Source organism: Rhipicephalus microplus, chromosome 3, assembly GCF_043290135.1.
Source record: "Rhipicephalus microplus isolate Deutch F79 chromosome 3, USDA_Rmic, whole genome shotgun sequence".
Lineage (NCBI taxonomy): Eukaryota > Metazoa > Arthropoda > Arachnida > Ixodida > Ixodidae > Rhipicephalus > Rhipicephalus microplus.
The window spans coordinates 271,170,394-271,194,185 of record NC_134702.1 but is presented as its reverse complement, the minus strand read 5'-3'; the positions used below and the strand labels follow the sequence as shown (position 1 = coordinate 271,194,185).

At 45.9% G+C, this 23,792-nt stretch overlaps 1 protein-coding gene across 5 annotated transcripts in view; it reads right to left on the bottom strand.

The window, feature by feature from the left end:
• Spx (Spliceosomal protein on the X) overlaps positions 1-23,792 on the bottom strand; it is a 78,636-nt gene that overhangs the window by 45,941 nt on the left and 8,903 nt on the right. For 4 of the 5 annotated variants that reach the window (XM_075891013.1, XM_075891014.1, XM_075891016.1 and 1 more), the window contains exon 3: positions 7,397-7,542. The exons of the other annotated variant lie outside the window; for it this stretch is intronic. In XM_075891013.1, the coding sequence (XP_075747128.1) occupies positions 7,397-7,542 (146 nt within the window). The remainder of the gene's footprint in view (positions 1-7,396; positions 7,543-23,792) is intronic. 5 annotated transcript variants of the gene reach the window in all.

Genomic DNA, 23,792 nt, shown 5'->3' with positions numbered 1-23,792 from the left:
GCTCTCTCTATATAGTCATCGCGATCAGAAGGGTAGTCATCTTGATCAATAGGTAACACAGCGTCCAGTGTTGTGGTAACTACACGACCGTAAAGTAGTTGAAACGGGGTAATCTTGGTAGTCTCTTGTACGGCGGTGTTATAGGCGAAGGTGACGTATGGTAAAATTTCATCCCACTTTTTGTGTTCGACGTTTACATACATAGATATCATGTCAGCTAGAGTTCTGTTAAGGCATTCAGTCAGGTTGTTGCTTTGAGGATGATATGCGGTAGTTTTCCTGTGAACAGTGTGGGTCATGTTCAGCAGGCATTCCATGAGTTCTGCCGTGAAAGCCGGTCTGCGATCGGTGATTACAACAGTCGGAGCGCCATGCCGTAGCACTATGCGCTGTACAAGGAATTTGGCGACCTCAGCTACCGTTCCTCGATGCAAGGAGTCTGTTTCGGCATATCTCGTTAAATAATCAGTCACTACAACGATCCACTTATTGCCAAGTAAAGATGTCGGGAGTGGTCCAAGAAGGTCCATTCCAACTTGTTGGAAAGGTGCTTTCGGCGGGTCTATCGGGTGCAGAAGGCCCGCTGGCTTAGCACGAGGCGCTTCCCGTCTTTGGCACTTGCGGCATGTTCCAACATAGTGCTGTACTGAAGACAATAGCTTGGGCCAATAATAACGTAGACTGATTCGTGCAAGCGTTCGAGTGACCCCCAAATGTCCAGACGTAGGCTCATCGTGGCACGCTTGTAATACTTCTTGCCGCATAGTTGCGGGACGACAAGCAGAAACTTTTCACAGTTGGGCTTAAAGTTTGTCTTGTAGAGGACATTTCCTCGGAGACAGAACGATGCGAGGCTTCGAGAAAATATACGAGGTACTTGTACGTCAGCTCCTTTCAGGTGTTTGATGAGTGGGAGCAATTCTTCGTCCGCATGTTGAAATTCGGCTATCTGAGAAGTCTCGACAACAGCCATGAATGGCAAGTCCTCTTCATCTGATAGTGCTGTGTCTGCAGGTGCCCGGGACAAACAGTCGGCGTCGGTATGCTTCCTGCCAGATCGGTATACCACAGTTATGTCAAATTCTTGCAGTCTGAGGCTCCACCTTCCTAGTCGTCCGGCCAGGTCCTTGAGGTTGGCGAGCCAGCAAAGGGCATGGTGATCGCTGACTGCCTTGAATGGTCTATCATACAAGTAAGGCCGAAACTTACTGATGGCCCAGACGACGGCAAGGCATTCTTTCTATGTGGCCGAATAATTGGTCTCCGCCTTTGTTAGAGTCCGGCTGGCGTATGCTATCACCTTTTCTTCGCCATTCTGCCACTATATTAGGATGCATCCTAGGCCGATGTTAGTGGCGTCTGTGTGTATTTCCGTGTCAGCTGTTTCATCAAAATGAGAAAGGATTGGGGGCTCTTGCAACCGTATTTTTAATTCATTGAAGGCGCATTGTTGCTCGGTTTCCCACTGAAAAGGTACATCTTCTCTCGTAAGTTTCGTCAATGGTTCTGCAATCTGCGAGAAATTTCTGCTAAATCGTCTATAGTAAGCACAGAGACCTAGGAATCTCCGTACTGATTTTTTGTCTGCTGGCACAGGGAACCTTGCAACGGCCGCCGTCTTTTCGGGATCAGGGCGCACACCGTGGGCGTTGACAACGTGCCCATGGAATCGAAGCTCTTCGAAAACAAATTGGCACTTCTCTGGCTTGATGGTTAAATCTGCCAAACGGATTGCTTCTAACACTGTTCGCAGGCGCTTGATATGCTCCTCGAATGTAGCAGCGAAGATGACCACGTCATCAAGGTACACTAAGCAACACTGCCACTTCAATCCGGAAAGTACAGTGTCCGTCATGCGTTGGAACGTTGCCGGCGCACAACAGAGACCAAAAGGGAGAGCCTTGAATTCATAGAGTCCGTCCGGGGTAACAAAAGCAGTCTTCTCACGATCACATTCATCAACTTCCATCTGCCAGTATCCACTTTTCAGATCTAGTGATGAGAAGAACTTGGCACACCGAAGTCTGTCTAATGTGTCGTCAATACGCGGCAGGGGATATACATCCCGTTTAGTCACAGCATTTAGTTTTCGGTAGCCGACGCAAAACCTAATGCCACAGGAAATTACCACTGCTCCGCGCAACGCAGACGTCGGGACCCAGAGAAATGCTAACGCCACGACTACGAGCGACGAAGCCATCCGCAATGCATGAGCTGGCCCTGCATGCGCGCGGTACTCTACCGAACAGCCAACGCGCGTGAAGAAGAAGAGAACGAGGGTGCTCGAGACAGAGGCTCACAAGGACTACCAACCTTTGAATCTCCTTGATTGCTGTGCGTCGTTCACTTTGGGCACAAGTTCGCCCTTAATAAACTGTGTAAATAAAACATCCTTGATGTGAGGCTGCTACATTCGTTACATTTTCTGGTGGAGGTGCTGGGTGGATGATTTCAAACCCCGCAAGAGAGCGAAGTCCATGTGCAAGCCTTGGAGCTTACGCCGGTGCACCAACGGACCAGTCGCCGTATTCGAGGGGATTCACCAGAATTTGGACCACTTCCCCCTGTGCCAAGGGCATCAGCGACGGAGACAAGAAACACCACCACCATGACTAGCCAAGTTGCAACATCACTGCTCATTGTCAGCCAACCCGTCATACCGAAGGTTTTCCATGGTGACCCGTTCGAAGATGCCGAAGACTGGCTGGATAATTTCGAGAGGGTGGCGAACATAAACCACTGGAACGAAGCAGGCAAGTTGCGCAACGTGTACGTCTCTTTGGAAGATGAAGCGCGAGTGTGGTACGAAAACCACGATGCATCTTTGACGTCCTGGGAAGAATTCCGGCGGCAGCTACTGTGTACGTTTGGCAACAATGATCGCCGGGAAAAGGCAGAAGCAGCTCTTTGGGCACAGGATCAACGCACAAACGAGACTGTCGCTATGTGCATAGAAGACATGTCCCGTCTGTTCAAGCGAGCTGATCCCAACATGACTGAAGACAAGAAGGTGCGTCATCTCATGCATGGGGTAAAACAAGAGCTGTTCGCGGGACTCGTTCGCAATCTGCGGCGCACTGTTGCTGAGTTTCAGTCGGAAGCAACAACAATAGGAACGATGCACAGCAATCAAGAAGATCCGAAGGTCGGTAGTCCTCGTGAGCCTCTGCCTCGAGCACCCTCGTTCTCTTCTTCTTCACGCGCGTTGGCTGTTCGGTGGAGTATCACGCGCATGCAGGGCCGGCTCGTGCATTGCGGCTGGCTTCGTCACTAGTCGTGCCGTTAGCGTTTCTCTGGGTCCCGACGTCCGCGTTGCGCGGAGCAATGGTAATTTCCTGTGGCATTATGAAATATTATGAACCAAGTTTTTATGTAGACTATGCCATTAAAATGAATAATCAAGGCAAACATTATTTGATCACTTACTTATCAAACTTGGCTGCACAGATGTTGCAGAGTTCAATTTAAATGCCACCGGATTCCACACATGAAAGTGTACAACAATTGCAATCTTATGATACTAGCTTTCCTATGACTAAATCTTCAAAGCCTTGAAAAAAGGAAAAGAACTCCTCCCTGATGAAACATGATGAAAGTTCGTCTGGTCTGGCATTGGGTGAGACGAAACACGGCCACTGACCAAGACAGTGACCGTGTTTAATCTTCTCCGGCACTTTGTGAAACAGCTAAACAAGAGAAAAAATGATTAGAACTGAGTATGCTGAGTATGCTGAAAACTGAGCATGCTACATAATAAGAATACAAGGCTACAAAATTATAGGAAAAACAACAACCACAGCTCATGCAAGTTTGAAAGGGTTGAAAGTCAAGGCCCACATTTTGAAGAAACCCAAAATCTGACAAGATTTACTGCACCTGTACGTACTAAATGTCTAGGGTCGATCACATCTAAAGCGGTCAAATGCCACTGCTGAGACTTCAATAGCAGGGCTTTTAGAGTGATGCTAGTGTCAAGCCCTGCTTGCCTGAAGGGGAAAACATAAGTGCAGGAGTGCATAAGTGCAGGAGTAAAGTCTGAAGAAAAAAAAAGCCCTAAAAGAAAAGTCACTATTTCACTGTAAAGGTGAAGCAATGAATGCATGTGCGAGCAAAAAAATGTAATGTTATACGAAGTGACGTTGGCAACTTTTTGATCCAATCTCATGCAACTCTACAAAATGCTGGTATAAGACAATATGGCTGCTGGAGAGACACTTTTGGCAGTCTCTTTGCGTTGAGAGAGCAGCATGTAGAAGGGTATGTGAGCTGGCTACTGATAATTACGAAGACAGCGAGAACGCATGCGCAGGCGAGAGCGACTAGGCACAAGAAATCAAGGTTCACAGTTGTGGCTCAAGCCCCCACTCCCTCCTTGCGTCTTTCCATACTCCTTAAAGACAAGCAAGGCACTTCCTTTCTGACTGAGCATCGATGGCCTGTCTAGCACGCATCCTGCCAGCAATTGAGCTGGGCCGCCTCGTTTGATCTTTGTTTCAGCCGCATTCGTCACCCCTGCTCGTGCACCCACGGGTAGAATGTACGATGCACTGGGGGATTTTATCAATTCCGGCTTTATACGGGACATGACGATGATGGAGTTAGCAAAAACTTGTTGAGACTGTCCTTCTAATTGCCATCGTGATAAAAAGCAAGACAATGAGGGTGGGTTGTGAAACAGGACGCAGCATAAGGTACCCTACAGGAAACACTGGTGCTAGTGTCTATGGGAACTGCAATGCATGGTGCTTCAGCCAGCATGGGAATGAGGGGTACAGTTGTCTAAAGCTTCTTCTTTCAGCTTCGTACGACTCTATCGTGCCAGGAGCCACTTTGTTGCAAGATGATGTTCAGCAAATGTTCAGCAGTTCCACTTCACCACCTCCTAGGCTCACCAATTAAAATTGGCTCATGAAGTTCACACAACCCATTCTTTTATCCAATATCCAAAACTGATGCCAAGACACAGCAATAGATAAAGCCACAAGTGCGTTCAACGCCAAGCACGAAGATTAAGCAAATACATGTACTACGCATCATTCCCACGGTGGCTAGGTGTAGTGTTAGGTGTAGTTTGTCGCTTTAGAGAATATTTTGACTACTGACAACATAACATTCAAAAGCCTTCTATACATGGTTCAGTTGCATTCTCATGATCGCTATCTGTGACATCACGAAGTGTCGGGTGTGGTTTGTCGCTTTAGAAAATATTTTGACTACTAACAATCAAAATCATTCCATGCACAAGGTTCAGTTGCAATCTGATGATCGATATATGTGACTTCATAAAGTGCTGGGTGTGATTTGTGTGTTTAGAGAATATTTTGACTATAGAGAACGCCCAGAAGTCTTCCATACAGGATTCAGTTAGTACAGTACTATAACCAATATCTGTCACATCATGAAGTGTCAGGCACAGTTGTGTCAAAGCATATTTCGCCTACAAAAAAAATGCCCAGAAGCATTCTAGGCAGTTCCTAACTTATGACCAATATCTGATGCATCATTAAGAGCCAGGTGTGGTTTGATGCAGTAGAGGATATTTCTATCGCAGACAACATCCGAAAGCCCTTTACATAGGGCTCTTTTGTAGTCTTATGACCTAAATGTGACATATCATGAAGTTTTTGGAGTGATTATTAAGTTGATGATAGCTGTAAGTTATGAAGTATAAATGTACTGAATGTACCAGGATATTCAGAATATAATGAATTTGGTAATATAGGTATAGCAACCTGGTTATTGATGCCCCTTGGTTTTTATAAACCTGATTTATAAACATAATTAGGGGGTGACTGCCCCTTAGTCACCGAAGAGAGGGGGAGGGGCACAATGTCAGCTCCATAGATTACTATAATAGGAATAGGGGCGCTAAGGCAGCCCGTACATATTGACAATATAAGGGGGGATGCTGCGGCGATAATCCCCCCCCCCCCCCTTTAAGGAGAACCCTGCACATGCCTATGATAGACTCACAGTATCCTAGACTTGAATTTTCTTTTGCACCAACTGATGCTGATTTCTGGTGCATATCACTGTAGTTACTTTGCTCACTGAGATGTCAATTACTTGTAAAATAGTCAAAACTGTGGCGGGTGAAGCACTATCAATATTTTAACGCGCTATCATATCTTCGGCATCGAATGAACCTTCTCCAGTTCAGAACGCGCCGTTCTGTGCTGAACTAGGACAGTTTTAAGCCAAAAGATCAAGCAACATTGTGCATTGGCCTTGGACGCATGGGCGTCAACGCGGTCAACGCGTGCCAGTAGTTGCGCGCCCTTCTTCCACAGGCGCGACTAGACGCTTTTGACGCGTAGGCGCATGCGTACGCGTGCCAGTGGTTAGCACTTAATAGACATGCTAACCTGCTTTGCAGGAGTGGAAGCGTATATTAAGAGGAGATTTAATTCCAAAAAGTTTTGTGAATCAGTAGGCTAGGGCAATAATTTTTTTTTTTTGCTGTATATGTAAGCTGTTATGCCGATTTTTAATATGTAATTATTTTTGTAGTAAGTTGCACAGTTTTCATTCTGTGCCAGGGCAATGTGTAAAATATAGTTCAAGCTTAAACTTTTTATGCCACTGCACATTTATGATTCTGAACCATCACTCATATTGCTGCTAATTAACTGTAGAATGCAAATAACTATCAAAAAGTGCATACAAGACATTTTGATGGGCAAGAAAAAATGTTATGTGTGAATTTTTAGCTAATGTGGTTGCTTGGACAAGTTGGTACGACATGAAGTTCACATCGGATGCGGAACCGTCGTTAATGTTATCAGAGAAAGAAATGTTGTTTTTGAATTTGTCAATGCACTGAAAATTTCACGTGGCCAAGAATGTATATATGAAGAGCGAATTTTCAATAAAAAAAACCTAGTTGCTAGCTGGCGCCCTATCCTGTCTCCTCCTTTTCTTTTCTTGTCGGAGTTGCGCCACAAATGTTTTATTAAACGCGTAATAACGTTTGCTGCCGGGCTAGTTGGTGCATAGCTGAACTTGAATTGATAGCGCAAATGTTAGACTGGAGTGAAGAAGACACATAAGATGTGGAAAAGCACTCACTCGCAACTAAATGTTATTCTTCTATAGCTTCGTGTAAGAACCCTCAGGCACCTACGCTTCACTACAAAAAGCGAAATAACAATCTCTGAAAACACCCCTCGATCAAAACCAAGAAACTATACTCGTTCTCATGAAGATTGACAGAAGGAACGCAGACACAAAGGTCGCCAGCTTTCTGTGTGTACAGAGCCTCAGTCGATTCTCACGTCATCTAGTCTTTGCTCACCCCCCCCCCCCCCCAAAGCATGTGTTGCCCAGCAGTGGTTCACACATGCAAGCCTTGCACGTGTGAACGAGTAGACGCACTGCATGCTCTGGAAATGCATACCTTGTTGACACGGATGGGCTTTCCGTACAGCTTGATCATGTTCATGATCTTGATGGCATAATCAGCGTCCTCCTCTCCAAGAAACTCCACGAAGCCATAACCCTGGTGGTGGCCAGTCACCCGGTCTTTGGGCATGTGCACATTTACTGCACACCACACAAATTCAAAAAGTTAATGCGGCATTCAACAGATTGGAAGGGCAACAGTATTTCATTATAAATTAGCACAAAGGAGTACCAGATGGCCAAAATTGAAGAGGTAGCACGCCTTGAATCAAGTGGCACGTTGTCATGTATATAGTGAGAGGACTTGGGGAGAAGGAATGAACCTTTGCTTTCTTGGTTTCTGCTAGCCACCTCGTTCCTTGTCTGAACATGGTGCCACAATGCTAACATGCTTGAAGATATGGCATCCACTCTTACTTTACCAAAGGTGTGCCCGCAGGCGCATCTGGTGAATGACCCCTTATTTAAAGAGCCCCTCACCACACCGCATTCAAAGACATGGGACTCATTTTCTCCTTACTGTCATGCAAGGGCTCCAGAAAGGGGGTGGCAGGGTGGGCTAGAGCACTTTTTGTCAGCAGAAGCAAGATGGCTCAGCTCCCTCTGCCAAACTGTATTGTGGATTTTTGTTCTTGGCAGGGCATAGTTTTCTTACGAAACAAGGGGAAACTATAGAGCTCCCTGCACCTGTGGAACCTCCCTTCCGACGTCATTCAAATCTTCTCACCAGGTGGGACTAATTTCATGTGCCCCGGCTCTGACTTCGGGAAGCTAGTCAGCTGAAAGTACTCCCACTTCGATGCCCTCAGGTCTCTAACCCACGAGTTCTCGGGACCTATTTCTCTCATGCCTGGGCTGCGAGACCAGCTGAGTGCTTTGAGCACTCATGCATTCTAAACGCACTGTACTGGCCCGTTTGTTTTTCTTCTTGCAGCGATAATTTTCTCCGGCCCCCTCTCCCCCCCCCTAGTGGCTCTTCCTGTGAACTGCACAATGCGCGTGAGGGCTCACGCTTTCGGACGGCAGACGAGAGTTCTTCTCACTATTTTTTTTTTCTATCTTTACTTCTCCTCTATCCTTCATTCTCCACCCTCCATCCCTGTGCTGATCTGTTGCCGTATCCTCATGAAGAGACAGCTACAGGTCGGCACTTTTCTTTTTCTTCGTTGCTTCCCTTCACAACTACTTAGAAACTAAGCCAGGTCAATGAGCCGCAGATTGCCCAGAAAGGGTCATTCGAAATGTAAATCTTCAACTTCCAATCGCTACATCCTCAAGCGGACGTTGACTTTTGAGGGGGGGTGCACTTTTGACTGTGTGCCTGTTTGTACTACAAAATTAGTGGGATCTCGGCCGCCGCGTGAATCGCTATCCCGACTTTGCGGATCACTTGTGAAATTATCGAAACAAGATGCATTGCATATCTGGAGGAGGGGTGTGTAAACATTGCTTCTATACAACTTGATGATAATGAGATAGCATAGCTACGCATGTGCAGTTGATGAACTCTCTTTCGGACAATAGTATAAAGCATGTACCAACAAGCTCAACTTAAGCATGTACCAACAAGCTCAACTTGCCAAGTTAAGTCTTTATTCGTCTCATTGAAAAATTTCCGTTGATATACAGATCGGCAGTCAAGTTTTTATTGTGTGCGGAAGTCCTTAAAAGAGCACTGACATCAAATTTCAAGATCGAGTTGTCCCCGTCATTCGATCGCTTGGTATGCATGTCTTCTTGGCCGAATATGAATGACATCCATCGCGTGGAAGTTATTTTAATTCGATGTCAAACAGCGTAGAAAAGCTTAGGAGAAAAGCGGAAAATAGACTGTCCTGCGACATTGGCACTAGTGCTACGTGTTCGGTGTGATAGACTCTACAAATACCATCCTGAGTGACGATCCACTAGTAATAATGATGTCGACGATCTGAGTGTGTTTGGAGCCGACTTCCGGCCATGTTCTCACTAATAGCTCTCTTTGCTGTGTTGAAGCGTGCGTGCAATTCATCTTGTCGCATCGACTGATTTGACGTGTGCTCCACAGCGCAAGTACGATCATTAGAGTAACAATACGTGCCAGAATGTCGAGGAACCACTGCGCAGTGAGAACCTGCACGTTGAGGCGTGGAAAAAGTAGAAAGTGCGTAGCATTCATGCCTTTCTAAGCCACGAACCTCAACGCAGCCAGTGGGTTGGCTTCGTACGCGCCGATGTGGAAGAGGCACTGGACGCCTGTGCAGAACAGCCACATTTGCTCGCTCCACTTTGCGCCGAGCTGCTACAGGGTAAATCCTGTGTTGGCGAACCAGTTGGGTTTTACTGGCAGTACGAGGCCCCTCCTCAAGGTCGGGGCTAAAGGGAAAGGGAAAGACCGAGTTGGCGCTATTTAACCTAGCCGGCAAAAAACGCATGGAGGGGCTTTAGTCTACATCATCAGAGACACAGCTGAATTGACTGCACGTGTGCTCCTAGCATACAAAATGCCAGTGTGTGTGATGTCCCCATTTTTTGTGGAAGCAGCATCAGCTGTGCAGCGGTCTCGACGTCCCCACGAGGTAGCACTGGCAGCACTGCAATTTGACGGAATTTCGACCCATTTTGAACCACGTTCCATAGCAAATAGAATAATGAATCTTACAAATATTTATTCGTACCTCAGATACGTTTTAGGTTGCAAATCGCTACTAGGGGGTCGATAGCTACTCGTTTACGCAAAAATCTTGACATGAGTAAATTTGATGTCAGGGCTCCTTGAACTAAATGCATGCTTCTATATATATGTTGAAGGGGAACACTTGCCTCAGAAAAATTGTCTAATGAACTGTATTTTTCTGTTATTCATAATGTTTATCTAGTGATTGAATCGATCATGTTTGGAGCTGTAAAGTCCAAGATTATTGAATAAACATCATTAGTATAAGAAGTTTTAATTTATGTCATTTTTTAAGGCAGGAAATGACGTCCGTAGTCATGTGACGCTAGAAATACTCTGGACAGGCACGCTGAATTAAGGTAGTACGTAATAAAAAAAAATGATAAGGAACGGTACAAAAAACGGCCATTTTCATGAGGCGAAGTAGCCGATATGCATATATTTTATCGTACAGCTTTAGTCAAACCACTGTGGGACTGCCACGGTTCAACTACAGCTACAGAGACAATTTATCGTACGCACCACAAACAATGGGATTTTCGTTGTTATTTTATTGCTATGCATATGCATAAAGATGTTTTACTTATTTAGGAAATGCAAATGACCAGAGCCATTTACACCAAATTTATTATAAAAAGTTTGTCGAAAACTAAAAGTAAACATGGCCACGGTTGAGATGCCCATCCTAATGTTGTTAAATTTTCTCTGTTAAGTCGCACGAAAAGTATTAGAAGAAAAACTGATACCTGCGTGCACATTAGGCATGGTTCCAAACGTTTTCCCGAGACCAGCCAAAGATCAAGGCTTAGCGGGTATCACGAGCCCCCTGCGGCAAGAGACTTCCAGGGCCTCTGCTGTCACGAGGCTATTCAAATAAATGCATTCTTGAGTAGGTTTGTGTAAGTAAAAAAAAAAAAAACTGATGCCATGACCGTCATGAAGCAAGGAGAGACGACACCATTTGTGCAGTGGAAAAAAAAAGCTCAATATGATTGTGCTTGAATTGACAGTAATGAAGTAACCACAATATCTAAACAGGTGTTGTGAGTAGTTGACTGCGTGACGCTCAACAGGAGGCGAAGTCTAAGTTCGGCATTGAGAAGCGCGACAAGTCACTAGTTTTCATGTCAAAGTTTATAGTGACTACCACCAGCACATCCTGTAGGCACACCGCATGGAAGTTGTACAGCAAGATGTGCATAATGCCTGTCCACAAGGTTCCTAGTGAGATTTATACTATTGTGAGGACGGAGCCTCATGCGATAATCTACCACACAACCGTCACCACAACTTATCTGGGGCAGCGAGTTGAGTTTGTCCGTCTAATGTGATAGTGGAAGTGTGCATTTCGATGGGAACCGAATTCGCAGACACGACACGAAGAGCAACTTCACGAGTACTTCTGGACTTGATGCGAACTATTCTTCCTATTGTCTCAGAGTGAAAGTAGAGCCAGAGGCACTTTGGAGTGCCCCTTTCATTGGCCAAGTCATTGCATACGTCAAAGTTTAGGGAAAGCATGTATGGCTAGTCCAAAGAAAATACATGCTTTGTTCAAGAATGTTTTTTTTGAGTCTATATACAGTAAGCCAGTGACAATTGGTGTATATACATAGCTCACCATTAGTGTGATGGACAGTATGAGCAGCGTGGCCTAGTTGGTTAATGCAGCACACTAAGGAGCGAGGGGTCACTGGTTTGAATCCCTGGTAGGTGCCTTGGACTTATTTTTCACAAAGCATGCAATAAACTAGCAGAGCTAGAGAACTGATTGATAAATGCTAACAGTGCACAAGTTCAGGAGAAACGAGATGAGCAATTGTTCAGTAGAAGCACTCGTGCAGACAGCCAGGGTTGATACGGCGAGCCGCTGCCAGGGTAGAAGTCAGGGTAGAGATTAAGGTCAGAGGGAAGGCAACCTTGGTGAGTTAAAGTCACCGACCTCTCAGCATTCATTGTCCAACGCTCGGACTCTGAACCAACACTAGACGATGAAAAGCCTGGCCAATGCTAGACAATGCGGAACACTCGGGTACATGCAAAGGTCGGAGCCTGCAGTGACCTTGTCACAGGTACTCAGCCATTACTTCTACTTGCGGGTAACCTTCTTGCTCCAGCTACGTTCCTGCCATGTTTTTTTTTTTGTTCTTTGGGAACTTGGGAACCTCACACTGGTGAAGTTCCTCGTACTTAAGCGGAGATTGGAAAAGGACCTTAAGCACAGATTGGAAAAGGTTGAGATGCAGGACCGAGAAGTAGCTGAAGTGCAGGCAGAAGTAGATAATCTTGAGTGGAGGAGCCACAGACTCAACCTAGAATTCCATGGAGTACAGGAAACGAAAGATGAAAACTTGCTAGAAGCGATCAATGCAATGGCAATTAAACACCAGTTCCCGCCACTCGCAGAAAGTGATGTGGTCGCCTTCCGCCCAGAAAAGATAAGACGCAGGTCGTTATCTGTTGTTTTGCGAAGCAAGCGGACCGAGATTTCTGGTGGAAAAACAGAAAGAAACTGAGCAGCCTAAATGAGCACTTCTTCTTGACGGAAAACCTGACCAAAAGAGCGCGTGCGCTGTTGTTTGAGGCAAAGAACTGGGCTAAAGAAGCGAACTTCAAGTATGCATGGCACTCAAACGGGAAAGTTCTAGTGCGTAAAGCTGATGGGGAGAAAGCCATACGCATCGCAAATGCTAGTGATCTAAACAAACTAAGCTAAAGAAAGAAGAAATGATCGGCTCAACATGGCTTGCGTAGGAAACGATTCTTATGTGCTTCCGGAAGCGTTTTCGCAGAGTTTAGGAAATTTCTATTCAAACTCGTTTAAATGTTTTCACTTGAATGTGCAATCGGTAAATAATGAACAGTCCGACCTTAGCCTTTTTTTCGAACAATTAAATCATGTATTCGACGTCATAATGTTTACTGAAACATGGTCAACAGATGAAGCCAGCGTGTTTCGCTTGCCTTCGTACAATACGTTCTACCTTAATCGAATTTCTGGTCGTGGCGGTGGCGTATGTATTCTAGTGAAAAAGGTCCTTGACTGTGACCTAATTCAAAATTTCACCCACTCTTGCAATGACTTCGAATTTCTATCAGTTAAACTACAAAATGTGGTTCTTGCCGTTTGTTATAGACCACCAAATGGCGAAACGGCATCCTTTCTGGATTACCTGGACACATTTTTTGCGTTCACTAACACAAATCGCTTAGACGTTTTGTGTGGCGGTGACATGAACATAAATATGCTCAAACAGGAAGCTATAGTACAAAAACTTGATATTTTGCTGAAATCTCATTGCTTTTCAAATATGATCACTGTCCCTACGAGAATCACACAAATGTCTTCATCCTTGATTGATTTGTTCTTAACAAATATACCGACAGAAAACCTCAAGGCTGGTGTGATTACTGTAGATTTGAGTGATCATTTGCCAATATACATTTGTTGTAGGAAACACTTATGTGACAAAAACAAACCGAACACATTTTTCACCCAGCGTATAAACGAACAAACTGAAAATATTTTCGGAGAAGATTTTGAGGGCTCCTTGGACGAATACACTTAAAATGAATGAGCCAAACAAGGCGTACGAAGAATTTTTGAACATACTAAAGCCAATTTATACTGCTTCGTTTCCTCTGGTTAAAACAAAACAGAACAGGAAAGTTCGTAAACTTTGGATCAACGCGGAACTTCGGAAAAGAATACAAGAAAAAAATATGTTATTTAGCCGCTATCTTAAAACGAAAGACCCTAAATTGTTTAAAGAATTCAAGGTTAAACGAAATCCCCTAAATAAAGATCTCAAAAAGGCAAAACAAGAATATTATAACAATATGTTTAGTTCAGTTCCTGGGTGTTCAGATATAATGTGGAAAAGGCTAAATTCTCTCTTAAATCGCAATGTGTCCACGGGTTCAGTACATAGCATGAATCTTAACGGCGAGGTCATATCAGGAAAACCCTTGGCCGACACTTTCAATAAATATTTTGTAAATGTCGCAGAAAAATGTGATGTGAGTAGTAACCTTGGAAGTGTCCCATTTACCCACAGTACCATTTTTCTTGATCCGACAAGTGAGAATGAAGTGAAAGAATTAGTTTTGAATTTGAAAAACAGTACAGCACTTTATATTAACGGGATACAAGTTCAACCTATAAAGCATGTCATTATATTCCTTCTTCCTTATATAACGCATATATTCAATTTGTGCCTTGGGCGGGCTGTTTTTCCCACTAAAATGCAAGTTGCACGCGTTACCGTCCTCTTCAAGAAAGGCGATAGAAATAACATGTCGAATTACCGGCCTGTGTCCATTCTGCCAGTCCTATCGAAGGCATTAGAAAAACTAATATTAAAACGGCTGACTAATTTTGAAAGGAAGTTTCAGTTGCTTCATGACTCGCAGTATGGTTTCCGCAAAGGCTTCAGTACAGAATATGCTCTCATGGCACAGAAAGAGTACATTTATCAGCAATTTGAACAGGGAAACGTTGTGTTGGGGTTGTTAGTAGATTTTACGAAAGCTTTTGACCACATTAACCACAAATTACTTATAGAAAAACTGGAACGGTACGGTATTCGGGGAACGGCGGGATCATTAATACAGTCTTATTTGCAACACCGTAATCAGATTGTTAGCCTGGGTGGTTGCAATTCCGATTCTTTGTCAATCGTTGCAGGAGTTCCACGGGGAAGCATTTTGGGACCTTTCCTCTTCAATATTTACATTAATGATATCGTGAACATCTCCTCTAACGTAAAATTTATAATATATGCAGATGATACGAATATATTTTTAACAGGAAAATCAGTGAACGAATTAATAACACATGCAAATCTACTGCTGATTAGATTAGAAAAATGGACAAGAGAAAACGGTCTAAAAATAAATGTTGCAAAGACTAAGGCTATGGTATTTCATGCTAAAAATAAAGCAGAAATTGTAAAACAAACGATCTTCTTAAATTACACCCCTGTCGAGATAGCCCCTTCTCTTAAAATATTAGGAGTAATATTTCAAGAAACATTATCATGGGATCACCACATACACTTCTTAGCTACGAAGGTCTCTCAGGTAGTCGGCCTTGTGTACTGAAACAAGCACTTGCTTCCTCGGAATATTTTGTTGTTAATTTACAATACCTTATTTTTATCAAGAATCAATTACTGCCATCTAGTTAGGGCTCTAACTTCTAAAGAAAACATAAACAAACTTCATATGTTGCAAAAAAGGTTTGTACGGGCGGTAGAGAACGTGCCACGTACTTATCATACTCGTTCATTATTTGAAAAATACAACCTAATGCCAGTAATAAAAATGTATGATTTTCTTCTGTCCAAGAAATATAAGCAAGACATAAAAAACTCTAACCCGTTTCTAAAGCAGTTGGCAGATTTAATACTCAACCAGCCTAAGTATAATACCCGGAAAAATGAAGTGTGGACTGTTCGAACCTTTAGAACCACATACGGTCTTCAATCGTTGGGAAATAAACTTCCAAGGTTACTAAATGAACTTAGGGATAACGAAATTGACTTAGAAAAAATCACCTTTAAACAACTGCGGAATCATTTCCTCCAGACGTCATGATCACTCGTTTCTGTTACTTGTAATTTCTAAAGAATGTATTTTTGTATTTTGTTTTTGTTGACGTGTATTTTGTATACTGCTTTGTGTTTTTTTTACGATATGTTTTTTGGTGTCTTGTTTGTTTTTTCTGTTTTAGGAAATGAGTATGCATTTGTGGGGTTGCCAAAGCAATAAATTAGGCATATTTCTTTTTTATGATGCTTTTTTCTGTGTTTTGCAACACAAATGCGCCTGTATTTCACATTGCGAAATTATTTGTTTATAGCATTATATGTACCAATATGTTACACCTCTACAGTGTTGATTGCTCATTTTTGTCGTATACATGTTTGTATGCTTCGCTCGGATGTATTACGCAAATGCTTCCTTTTTTTAAGGCAAATACGCCAACATTTTTTGCATCTTTTGAAATAGATTTTTTGTTGTTGTTGTTTAAGCATTAGACGTTTCGTTTTATCACACATGTACAGTGATGATTTCTTTCTTGTCATAGACCTGTTTATTTTACGCGTATGATCCCGAATGTTTTTATGAAAGTGTTACCGCTGCTGCGATGTGTTCGGGGAGGGGGAAGGGGGGCCTGCGGCCTTGTCAAGCAGGCATCACGCCAGCTTTTTCTGCAGGTCTCCCGCGTCATGTATCCTTGATGCGAAATAAAGTCATTATTATTATTATTATTACTTATATTCATGCCCCCCCCCCCCCCCCCCCCCGCCTGCACATCATCTTCCTCGTCAAATACACCCAACAACTTGCGTCCACATATTCAGTCTTTTACAGTGCAAGCTATTATGACATCACAACACAGGTCACGCACGGTGCCTTAGTTGTCCGCTACCGCCGGTGTCTGTAACCGCTATCGCATTAAATAAGCAATAAAAAAAAACTCAGTAAATAAAGAACACCGAGGACACAGTGGGGTTCGAACTCGGGTCTGCTGTGTGCCAGCCCAGTATTCTATCACTAAGCCAAGCCAGTGCTGGAAACTTGTTTGCAAACTTGCCTTAGGCAAGCTTGATATCAGGAAAGACATCGCGTTAATATGAGTAGTAGTGTTTTAGAACAGCAAAGGAACAATCAGGCATCGCACATGGCGAATAGCGTAAGGAGTAAGTCGTCCAAAGCTCCAACCCATTACAAACGCTGGTTTTTGGTCACCTATCAACTGTGGCGCCCACCCACTTCAGGCATAATTCCTCATTGTCATAAGCCACTGTATGAACAACTGGCACAACATTCCTTGCAAGTACTGAGTGGACACTACGCTTCTCCAGAGAATGACGAAGGATAGCACATAGTGAATGTGGGTCTTCTACCCATAAATTATATTTATTATTAACATAATGAGTACCTAAAAGTGTGCTTGTAGCAGTTACCCAAAGAGTATTTAGAAAAGGCTCTTAAAGGCCACTCTTCCTGCTTTTGCTGTGACTATGTGGCATGTTCTGCACAGACCTGAGTCTTTTTGTGCGCCAGTGTACTAGCGCACATTTCAAAATGCGCCTTAGTCAAATCACGAAAATCACAATATGCCTTTTTTGCGAGAAGTTACTATTTTTTTAATGGAAAAAAAAAAACTGCAGGAGGCGTGCATTTTACCCACATGACATACTCTTCGAGTCCGCACGAACACATGCACACTCATAATGTGAGTGGTGGTTCATGAGTTACGGTTCGCCAGAAAGGCTACAGATGGAACAAGTGCCCTGTGGAGTAACTAGCCACACAGCCAGCGACCTCGTGTTTGACTTACAGCATTAGATGGCACGTCGCAGTTCCGTGTGTTGGGCATTTGAGCCATAGACGCCGACGTGTGAAGACGTTGCCTTACAATGTGTATCCTAACCTAATCTCATTAAATTGTTCCTTTATCAACTTGTCTTCATTACTTGTTCCCCGGTCATCGTGGGTCACGGCAGGTTAGGCCTGCCTGTCGATGTACACTCCAGGGACTGTGAAGTGGGTCACAGCCGTTCTGTACAGAAGGTAAAGAGCAACAGGTGTGTCGAGAACCTCTGTTGCAAGGTGCTGCAAGTCCTGCAGGTCCGAAGAGCGTCTCTCGGTATCTACCAAGATCGATAGCTGCTTTTCGGCACACTAACACCGCTACCCTCAGATCCGGGTCACCCGAGCTTTCGTCACGAGAGTGACGCTGTATACTTTGATCTTTTTCGTTCAGTGCTTCACACGACAATGCCATCTCCTCTTTTCCTCCAACTAACATGGCAAGTATGCACACCATCAAGGCTTTACGCACCATCACCGTACTCCACCGTTTGGCACGTGCCCTTTTACTCATCACAATTATGCTGACAGTCTTCATGTGTCCAGTCACAGCCTCACATATGGCACGGTCGATGCCCAAGCCCCTGTGCAGCCACTCAAGAATGCCAGCATATCGGTAAGCAAGCCTCCGCCCTGTGACAGACAGTCCACCATTCCTGTCACACCACAAGAACCCTGCACCCCGTTAACTCACTCCCATGTGCGCTTGCTGGTGGATTGACTGAGCAAGAATGCGTTTCGTGGGTGAACGACTGCGTGTAGCCGGCTCTGTAGAAAGCCATGTCGAGAAGTGCAAGGCAGAATCTTGACCCGGGGACAATGCCACGCCTTGGCATCTACCTCATACGCAAAGGATTAGCCCATCGACAGCTGGACACCACAGGTTCGAAAGAGGAGCTTGTTCAACGTTTGCAAATTAACATTCATTCAGCAGCAGCGTGAAGCTACGGCCTCAGTTAAAACAAATGTATTTGTCTCGACTGCTGTGGCTCCTCTGCACTAGACCCAGCCATTCTACAAAGCCTGGCCATGCTGTTCCAGCAGGATCCAATCATACAACCTTCAAATGATGTGTCCGATGCTCTACAACTGAGCTATGGTGGTAGTCATTTCTCCCTCCCACTTTATAGGGTCTATATGTGCATTTAAACATGGGAGTGGCAATCAGTGCTGCCTGTTGCCATTACAGCGAGTGTGGAACACTTTTTCCTGCATGTTGGTGCCATGTAGCACGTGATCTTACTGTATTTACATGCATAATTAGTGCCCTCGCATAATTTGCACACCCCTAATATTCTGCTAGCTTTTTGAAAAAAAATATATATATTTACTCGCATATTTTGCGCTCCCCGATCCGCCCGAGCCAGCTTGCCGGCGCGCGCACCTTCGGATATTTCGATGCTTCGGCTGGTTGCATGCCTTGCCGATCAGATGAGCGCAGTCAAATGGCCTGCGAGTGCGAAGTCCCCTTTTCCGAGGACGCCCCCCGAGCTAGGTTCTTAGAATACAGCACCCAAACACAAACCAGTTCACGGGCCGCCGAAACTGCTCCAGCGTTTGCCTCACCCTATGTCCGAATCTCTACCGCCACGATAGCGAGAATGCACTCTCACGTCACGGCATAGACGACTTTGTGCATTGGAGGCACGCGAAAGCCTGCCGCGCAAACTGTTCTTTTCGTTCCCTGCATCCGCGCTGCAACGCGCGCTTTGTCGATTTCGGAAGTTCAGGTTTCGCCACTCGGCCAACGTGTTTTCACGGTTCCCTTCCTTGCGATGTGCAACAGTAATTATATATAAAGCGAAATTGAAGCTTGCTGTTCTCAATTTCACCGAAAAAAAAAAACGGGAAGCGTGCCGCCGCTAAGCACTTCAACGTGACGACTGTTGCGATCAGTACTCGAGAAAGCAGAAGAGCGTGCGCTTTCTAATGCAAGTTTCCTGCCATTGGAGGATGCCTTTAATATTGTCACAGGTAATGGGTATGAGCCATCAACTGTAGGTGGAATCCCTTGGAAGTGAAGAAAGAAGAGGGCTTTTGCGTCCTGGTCTGAGGGCAAGCAAGACGGTCGTTTCGTCGCTGTTTGTTATTACGTTCGCGGCACTGGTGGAGGTGCTGGGTGAATGCGCCTTGGCTGCAGATTTTCAGCCGACACACCGAGCTACTTGGAGACAGCTACAGCTCCCACGGCACGAAGCAGTCGCCGCCTATGAGGACTATCTCCCGAGTACGGTCCCCTCTCTCAAGACGAGATGGCAACTTCAACTAACAACCAGGCGAGTCAAACCAACAACACCTATTCTTTTCTCCCACATGTTTTTCATGCGCCGCAAACACCACGCTCATTTCATGGAGACATTTATGAAGATGTTGACGACTGGCTTGACCACTTCAATCGAGTTGCCAACATCAACGAATGGGATGAAGCTCGCAAGCTGCGGAGAGTTTACTTTGCATTAGAAGACTCTGCCAAAACGTGGTATGAGAATCACAAGGGTTCCTTTGCGACGTGGCATGAGTTCAGCCAACAGTTTCGTGATGCGTACCGCAGCACTGAAAGGAAAGAGAGAGTGGAGCAGGCTATCTCGTCTCGGAACCAACGACCCAACGAGAGAGTTTCGATGTTTGTCGAGGACATGCTTCGACTCATCAAGCGTGCTGACCCTGCAATGTCCGAGGAAAAGAAGGTGCGGCATTTAATGCGTGGGGTAAAAGAGCAGCTCTTCACCGGACTCGTGCGCAATCCACCGACGACTGTGGCAGAGTTCATAAATGAGGCAACCACAATAGAGCGTACTCTCCAGTATAGGTCGTCACAGTATGAACGCCACGACATGACCCCTGCTGCATGCTTTATCGGGACTGACAGCGAGAGGCATGCCCTCGCTGAGTTCATAAGAAGCGTCGTACGGGATGAGCTGCGCCAACTCCAAGCAGCGGGACCCCAACCACCCGTAAGTGATCTCGCAGACTTAATCCGAAATGAGATCCGAAAGGTGGTCACCCCACTCGCGCCAACAAGGCCTGAGGCCCCTGTGCTGACTTATGCGGCGGCTTTGCGATCTCTTGCACCTCATGGCCCTGATCCCACCATGGGGAGAATGAATCAGGCTAGCCATCGATTCCAGGGCACCTCTTCGACTCCGCCACCCGTTTCAAGGTTTCCGAGGGCACCAACTTATCGTCCCTCTGGATCGCGGCAGAACGCCACAAAGGCCAGCGTGTGGCGTACGTCCGATAACCGTCCACTCTGCTACCACTGTGGCGAAGTGGGTCACGTCTACCGTAACTGCCAGTACCGCCAACTTAGTCTCCGTGGCTTTCACCCTGATGCTCGGTGCCCGTGTTACGTTGAGCGTCCCCGCGACATCGAAGCGTACCTTACGGGCCAGCAAGCTCCTCGCCTTGGTCAACGCCCCCAATCACGATCACCATCACCTCGCCGCCCCTCGTCACTTAGCATTCCCTCGTCATCTTATGCTCCTTTCAGAGGTCGGTCACCAAGTCCCCACAGGGGAAACTAGAAACCGCGGCTCCTGGGAGTGAAGCCGCGTCCCAACGAACTGTCAAAGAGCCTCCTTCGACGCAAAGACCCGACGAAGACCGTTCGGACTTTCCAGTCGTTTCCAAAAGTAATAAGACTGTTTCCGCCGACATCACCGTACACGTCGATAATCACGTCGTCACTACCCTCGTCGACAAGGGTGCCGATTATTCGGTTATGAGCAGCGCCCTAGCATCCTAACTGAGGAAGGTAACCACCCCTTGGCAAGGACCGCCGTTGCGCACGGCAGGGGGCCACCTCGTCACGCCAACTGGAATGTGCACAGCCCGTGTTCGAGTCCGTGCTTCGATGTTCACAGGGTCTTTCCTCGTATTACCTGTGTGCTCCCGTCCACTCATCCTGGCGCTGGACTTTCTTCGCGAACACAGCGCAATTATTGACTTACGAGGCTTGCAGGTGTCGTTTGAGGACCCGTTTCATCCCGAACCGGAAAACGTCCGCTCATCGAAGGCTGCCCTACATGTATCCTCTGAATCTGTTACTCTGCCTCCCCGCAGCAGCCTTTTTATCAACGTTGAATGTGACCAAGACGTCCCCGATGCTGCAATTGCAGAAGGAAATTCGTCCCTACTTTTTGCACAACAAATCTGCATTGCCCGGGGTATTGTTCAGCCCAGTAGAAAGCAGGCTTGCCTATTAGTCACGAATTTCAGCGAGGAGTATCGCCATCTTACCAAACACACTGCGATTGCATACCTTGAGGATATTGCCGACGTCTCTGGTCCCTCAACATTATCTGCTTTTTCGTCGTGCGACGATTCCACCGTAACATTTGCAAGCACTCTCGACGTAAACCAGGGTCTACCGTCTGCACAACGGGAACGTCTTTTGAAGCTACTCGGCTCATTTCGGGACTACTTTGCTACGACTTCGAAAGTTAACCAAACACCGCTTGCCAAGCATCGTATCATCACCGAGCCTACCGAGAGACCCATTCGACAGCATGCTTACAGAGTCTCGCAAAAAGAACAAGACGTTATACGCCAACAGGTCCAGCAGATGCTCAAGGACGATGTCATCCAGCCATCGACCAGTCCCTGGGCGTCCCCTGTTGTGTTAGTAAAGAAAAAAGATGGTACTCTCCGATTTTGCGTCGACTACCGAAAGTTGAATAAGATCACGAAGAAAGACGTGTATCCTTTACCACGAATAGACGACTCGCTGGACCGTATTCGCAATGCTCGTTACTTTTCTTCCCTGGATCTACACAGCGGCTATCGGCAAATATCTGTTGATGAGCGCGACCGCGAAAAGACCGCCTTCATTACTCCTGCGGTGCTCTACGAGTTCAAGGTCCTTCCATTCGGCTTATGCTCGGCACCAGCTACTTTTCAAAGAATGATGGACACGGTTCTTTCTGGGCTAAAATGGCAATCGTGTCTTGTCTACCTTGACGATGTGGTCGTCTTCTCGGACACGTTTGAGCAGCACGTCCAGCGCTTACAGGCAGTTCTTCAGGCAATTCGAACAGCTGGACTTTCTCTCAAACCTGAGAAATGCCACTTTGCATTCGAGGAACTGAAATTTCTTGGTCACGTCGTCATGCACGCCGGTATACACCCAGACCCTGAGAAAACGAAAGCTGTTGCCGCATTTCCTGTCCCAACGAACAAGCGCGACCTCCGCCGATTTCTGGGACTCTGTGCATATTACAGACGCTTCGTCAAAGGCTTTTCTAAAATCGCTGAACCGCTAAATGAACTTACGAAAGACGGCGTACTGTTTGTTTGGGGCCATGATCAGCATCACACCTTTGACACGCTACGAAACCATCTCCAAGCCCCACCTGTACTCGGTCATTTTAACGACAACGCTGCCACAGAGCTACACACGGATGCCAGCAACGTCGGACTTGGAGCTGTACTGGTTCAATGGCAAAATGGCATAGAGCGCGTGATTGCCTATGCAAGTCGAACACTATCATCTGCAGAGAAAAACTACTCTGCAACAGAAAAGGAATGTTGTTTGGGCTATAACAAAGTTTCGCCCTTATTTGTACGGCCGACCATTCAGGGTAGTTAGCGACCACCATTCTTTATGCTGGCTCGCCAACCTCAAAGACCCTTCCGGTCGTCTAGCACGCTGGAGCCTTCGGGTGCAAGAATTTGACGTTACAGTCATTCACAAGTCAGGACGCAAACGCACTGATGCTGACTGTCTCTCACGTGCACCAATTGGAAGTACGAACGCGGACGTTGAAGAGGACGATACATTCCTTTCCTCTGTGTCAGCAACCAACTTGGCTCAACAACAACGCGACGACATGGAGCTAAGCCCGCTGATTGACTACCTCGAAGGCCGAAAACGCAGCCTTCCTCGAAACTTCGCACGTTCGCTGGCCTCGTTCTGCATCAGGGATGGAGTCCTCTACAAGAAAAATTTCGACCATACCCAGGCTACTTACCTACTGGTTGCGCCGACCTCGCTTCGGGACGATATTTTACATGCTTGTCACGACGAACCATCATCCGGACACCTTGGCTACACGCGCACATTGGAAAGAATTCGCCGCTCATACTACTGGCCCCGCCTCGCAAAGACAGTCAAGCAGTACGTCCGCACATGCCGCGACTGCCAACGCCGTAAGACTCCACCTGTCCGACCAGCAGGACTACTACAGCCCATCGCCATGCCGAAGACACCATTCCATCAAATTGGCATTGACTTGCTCGGCTCATTTCCCACCTCTTTGTCTGGAAACCGGTGGATTGTGGTTGCCACCGATTATCTAACGCGTTACAGCGAAACAAAGGCCCTGCCCAAAGCTACCGCAGCCGAAATCGCACA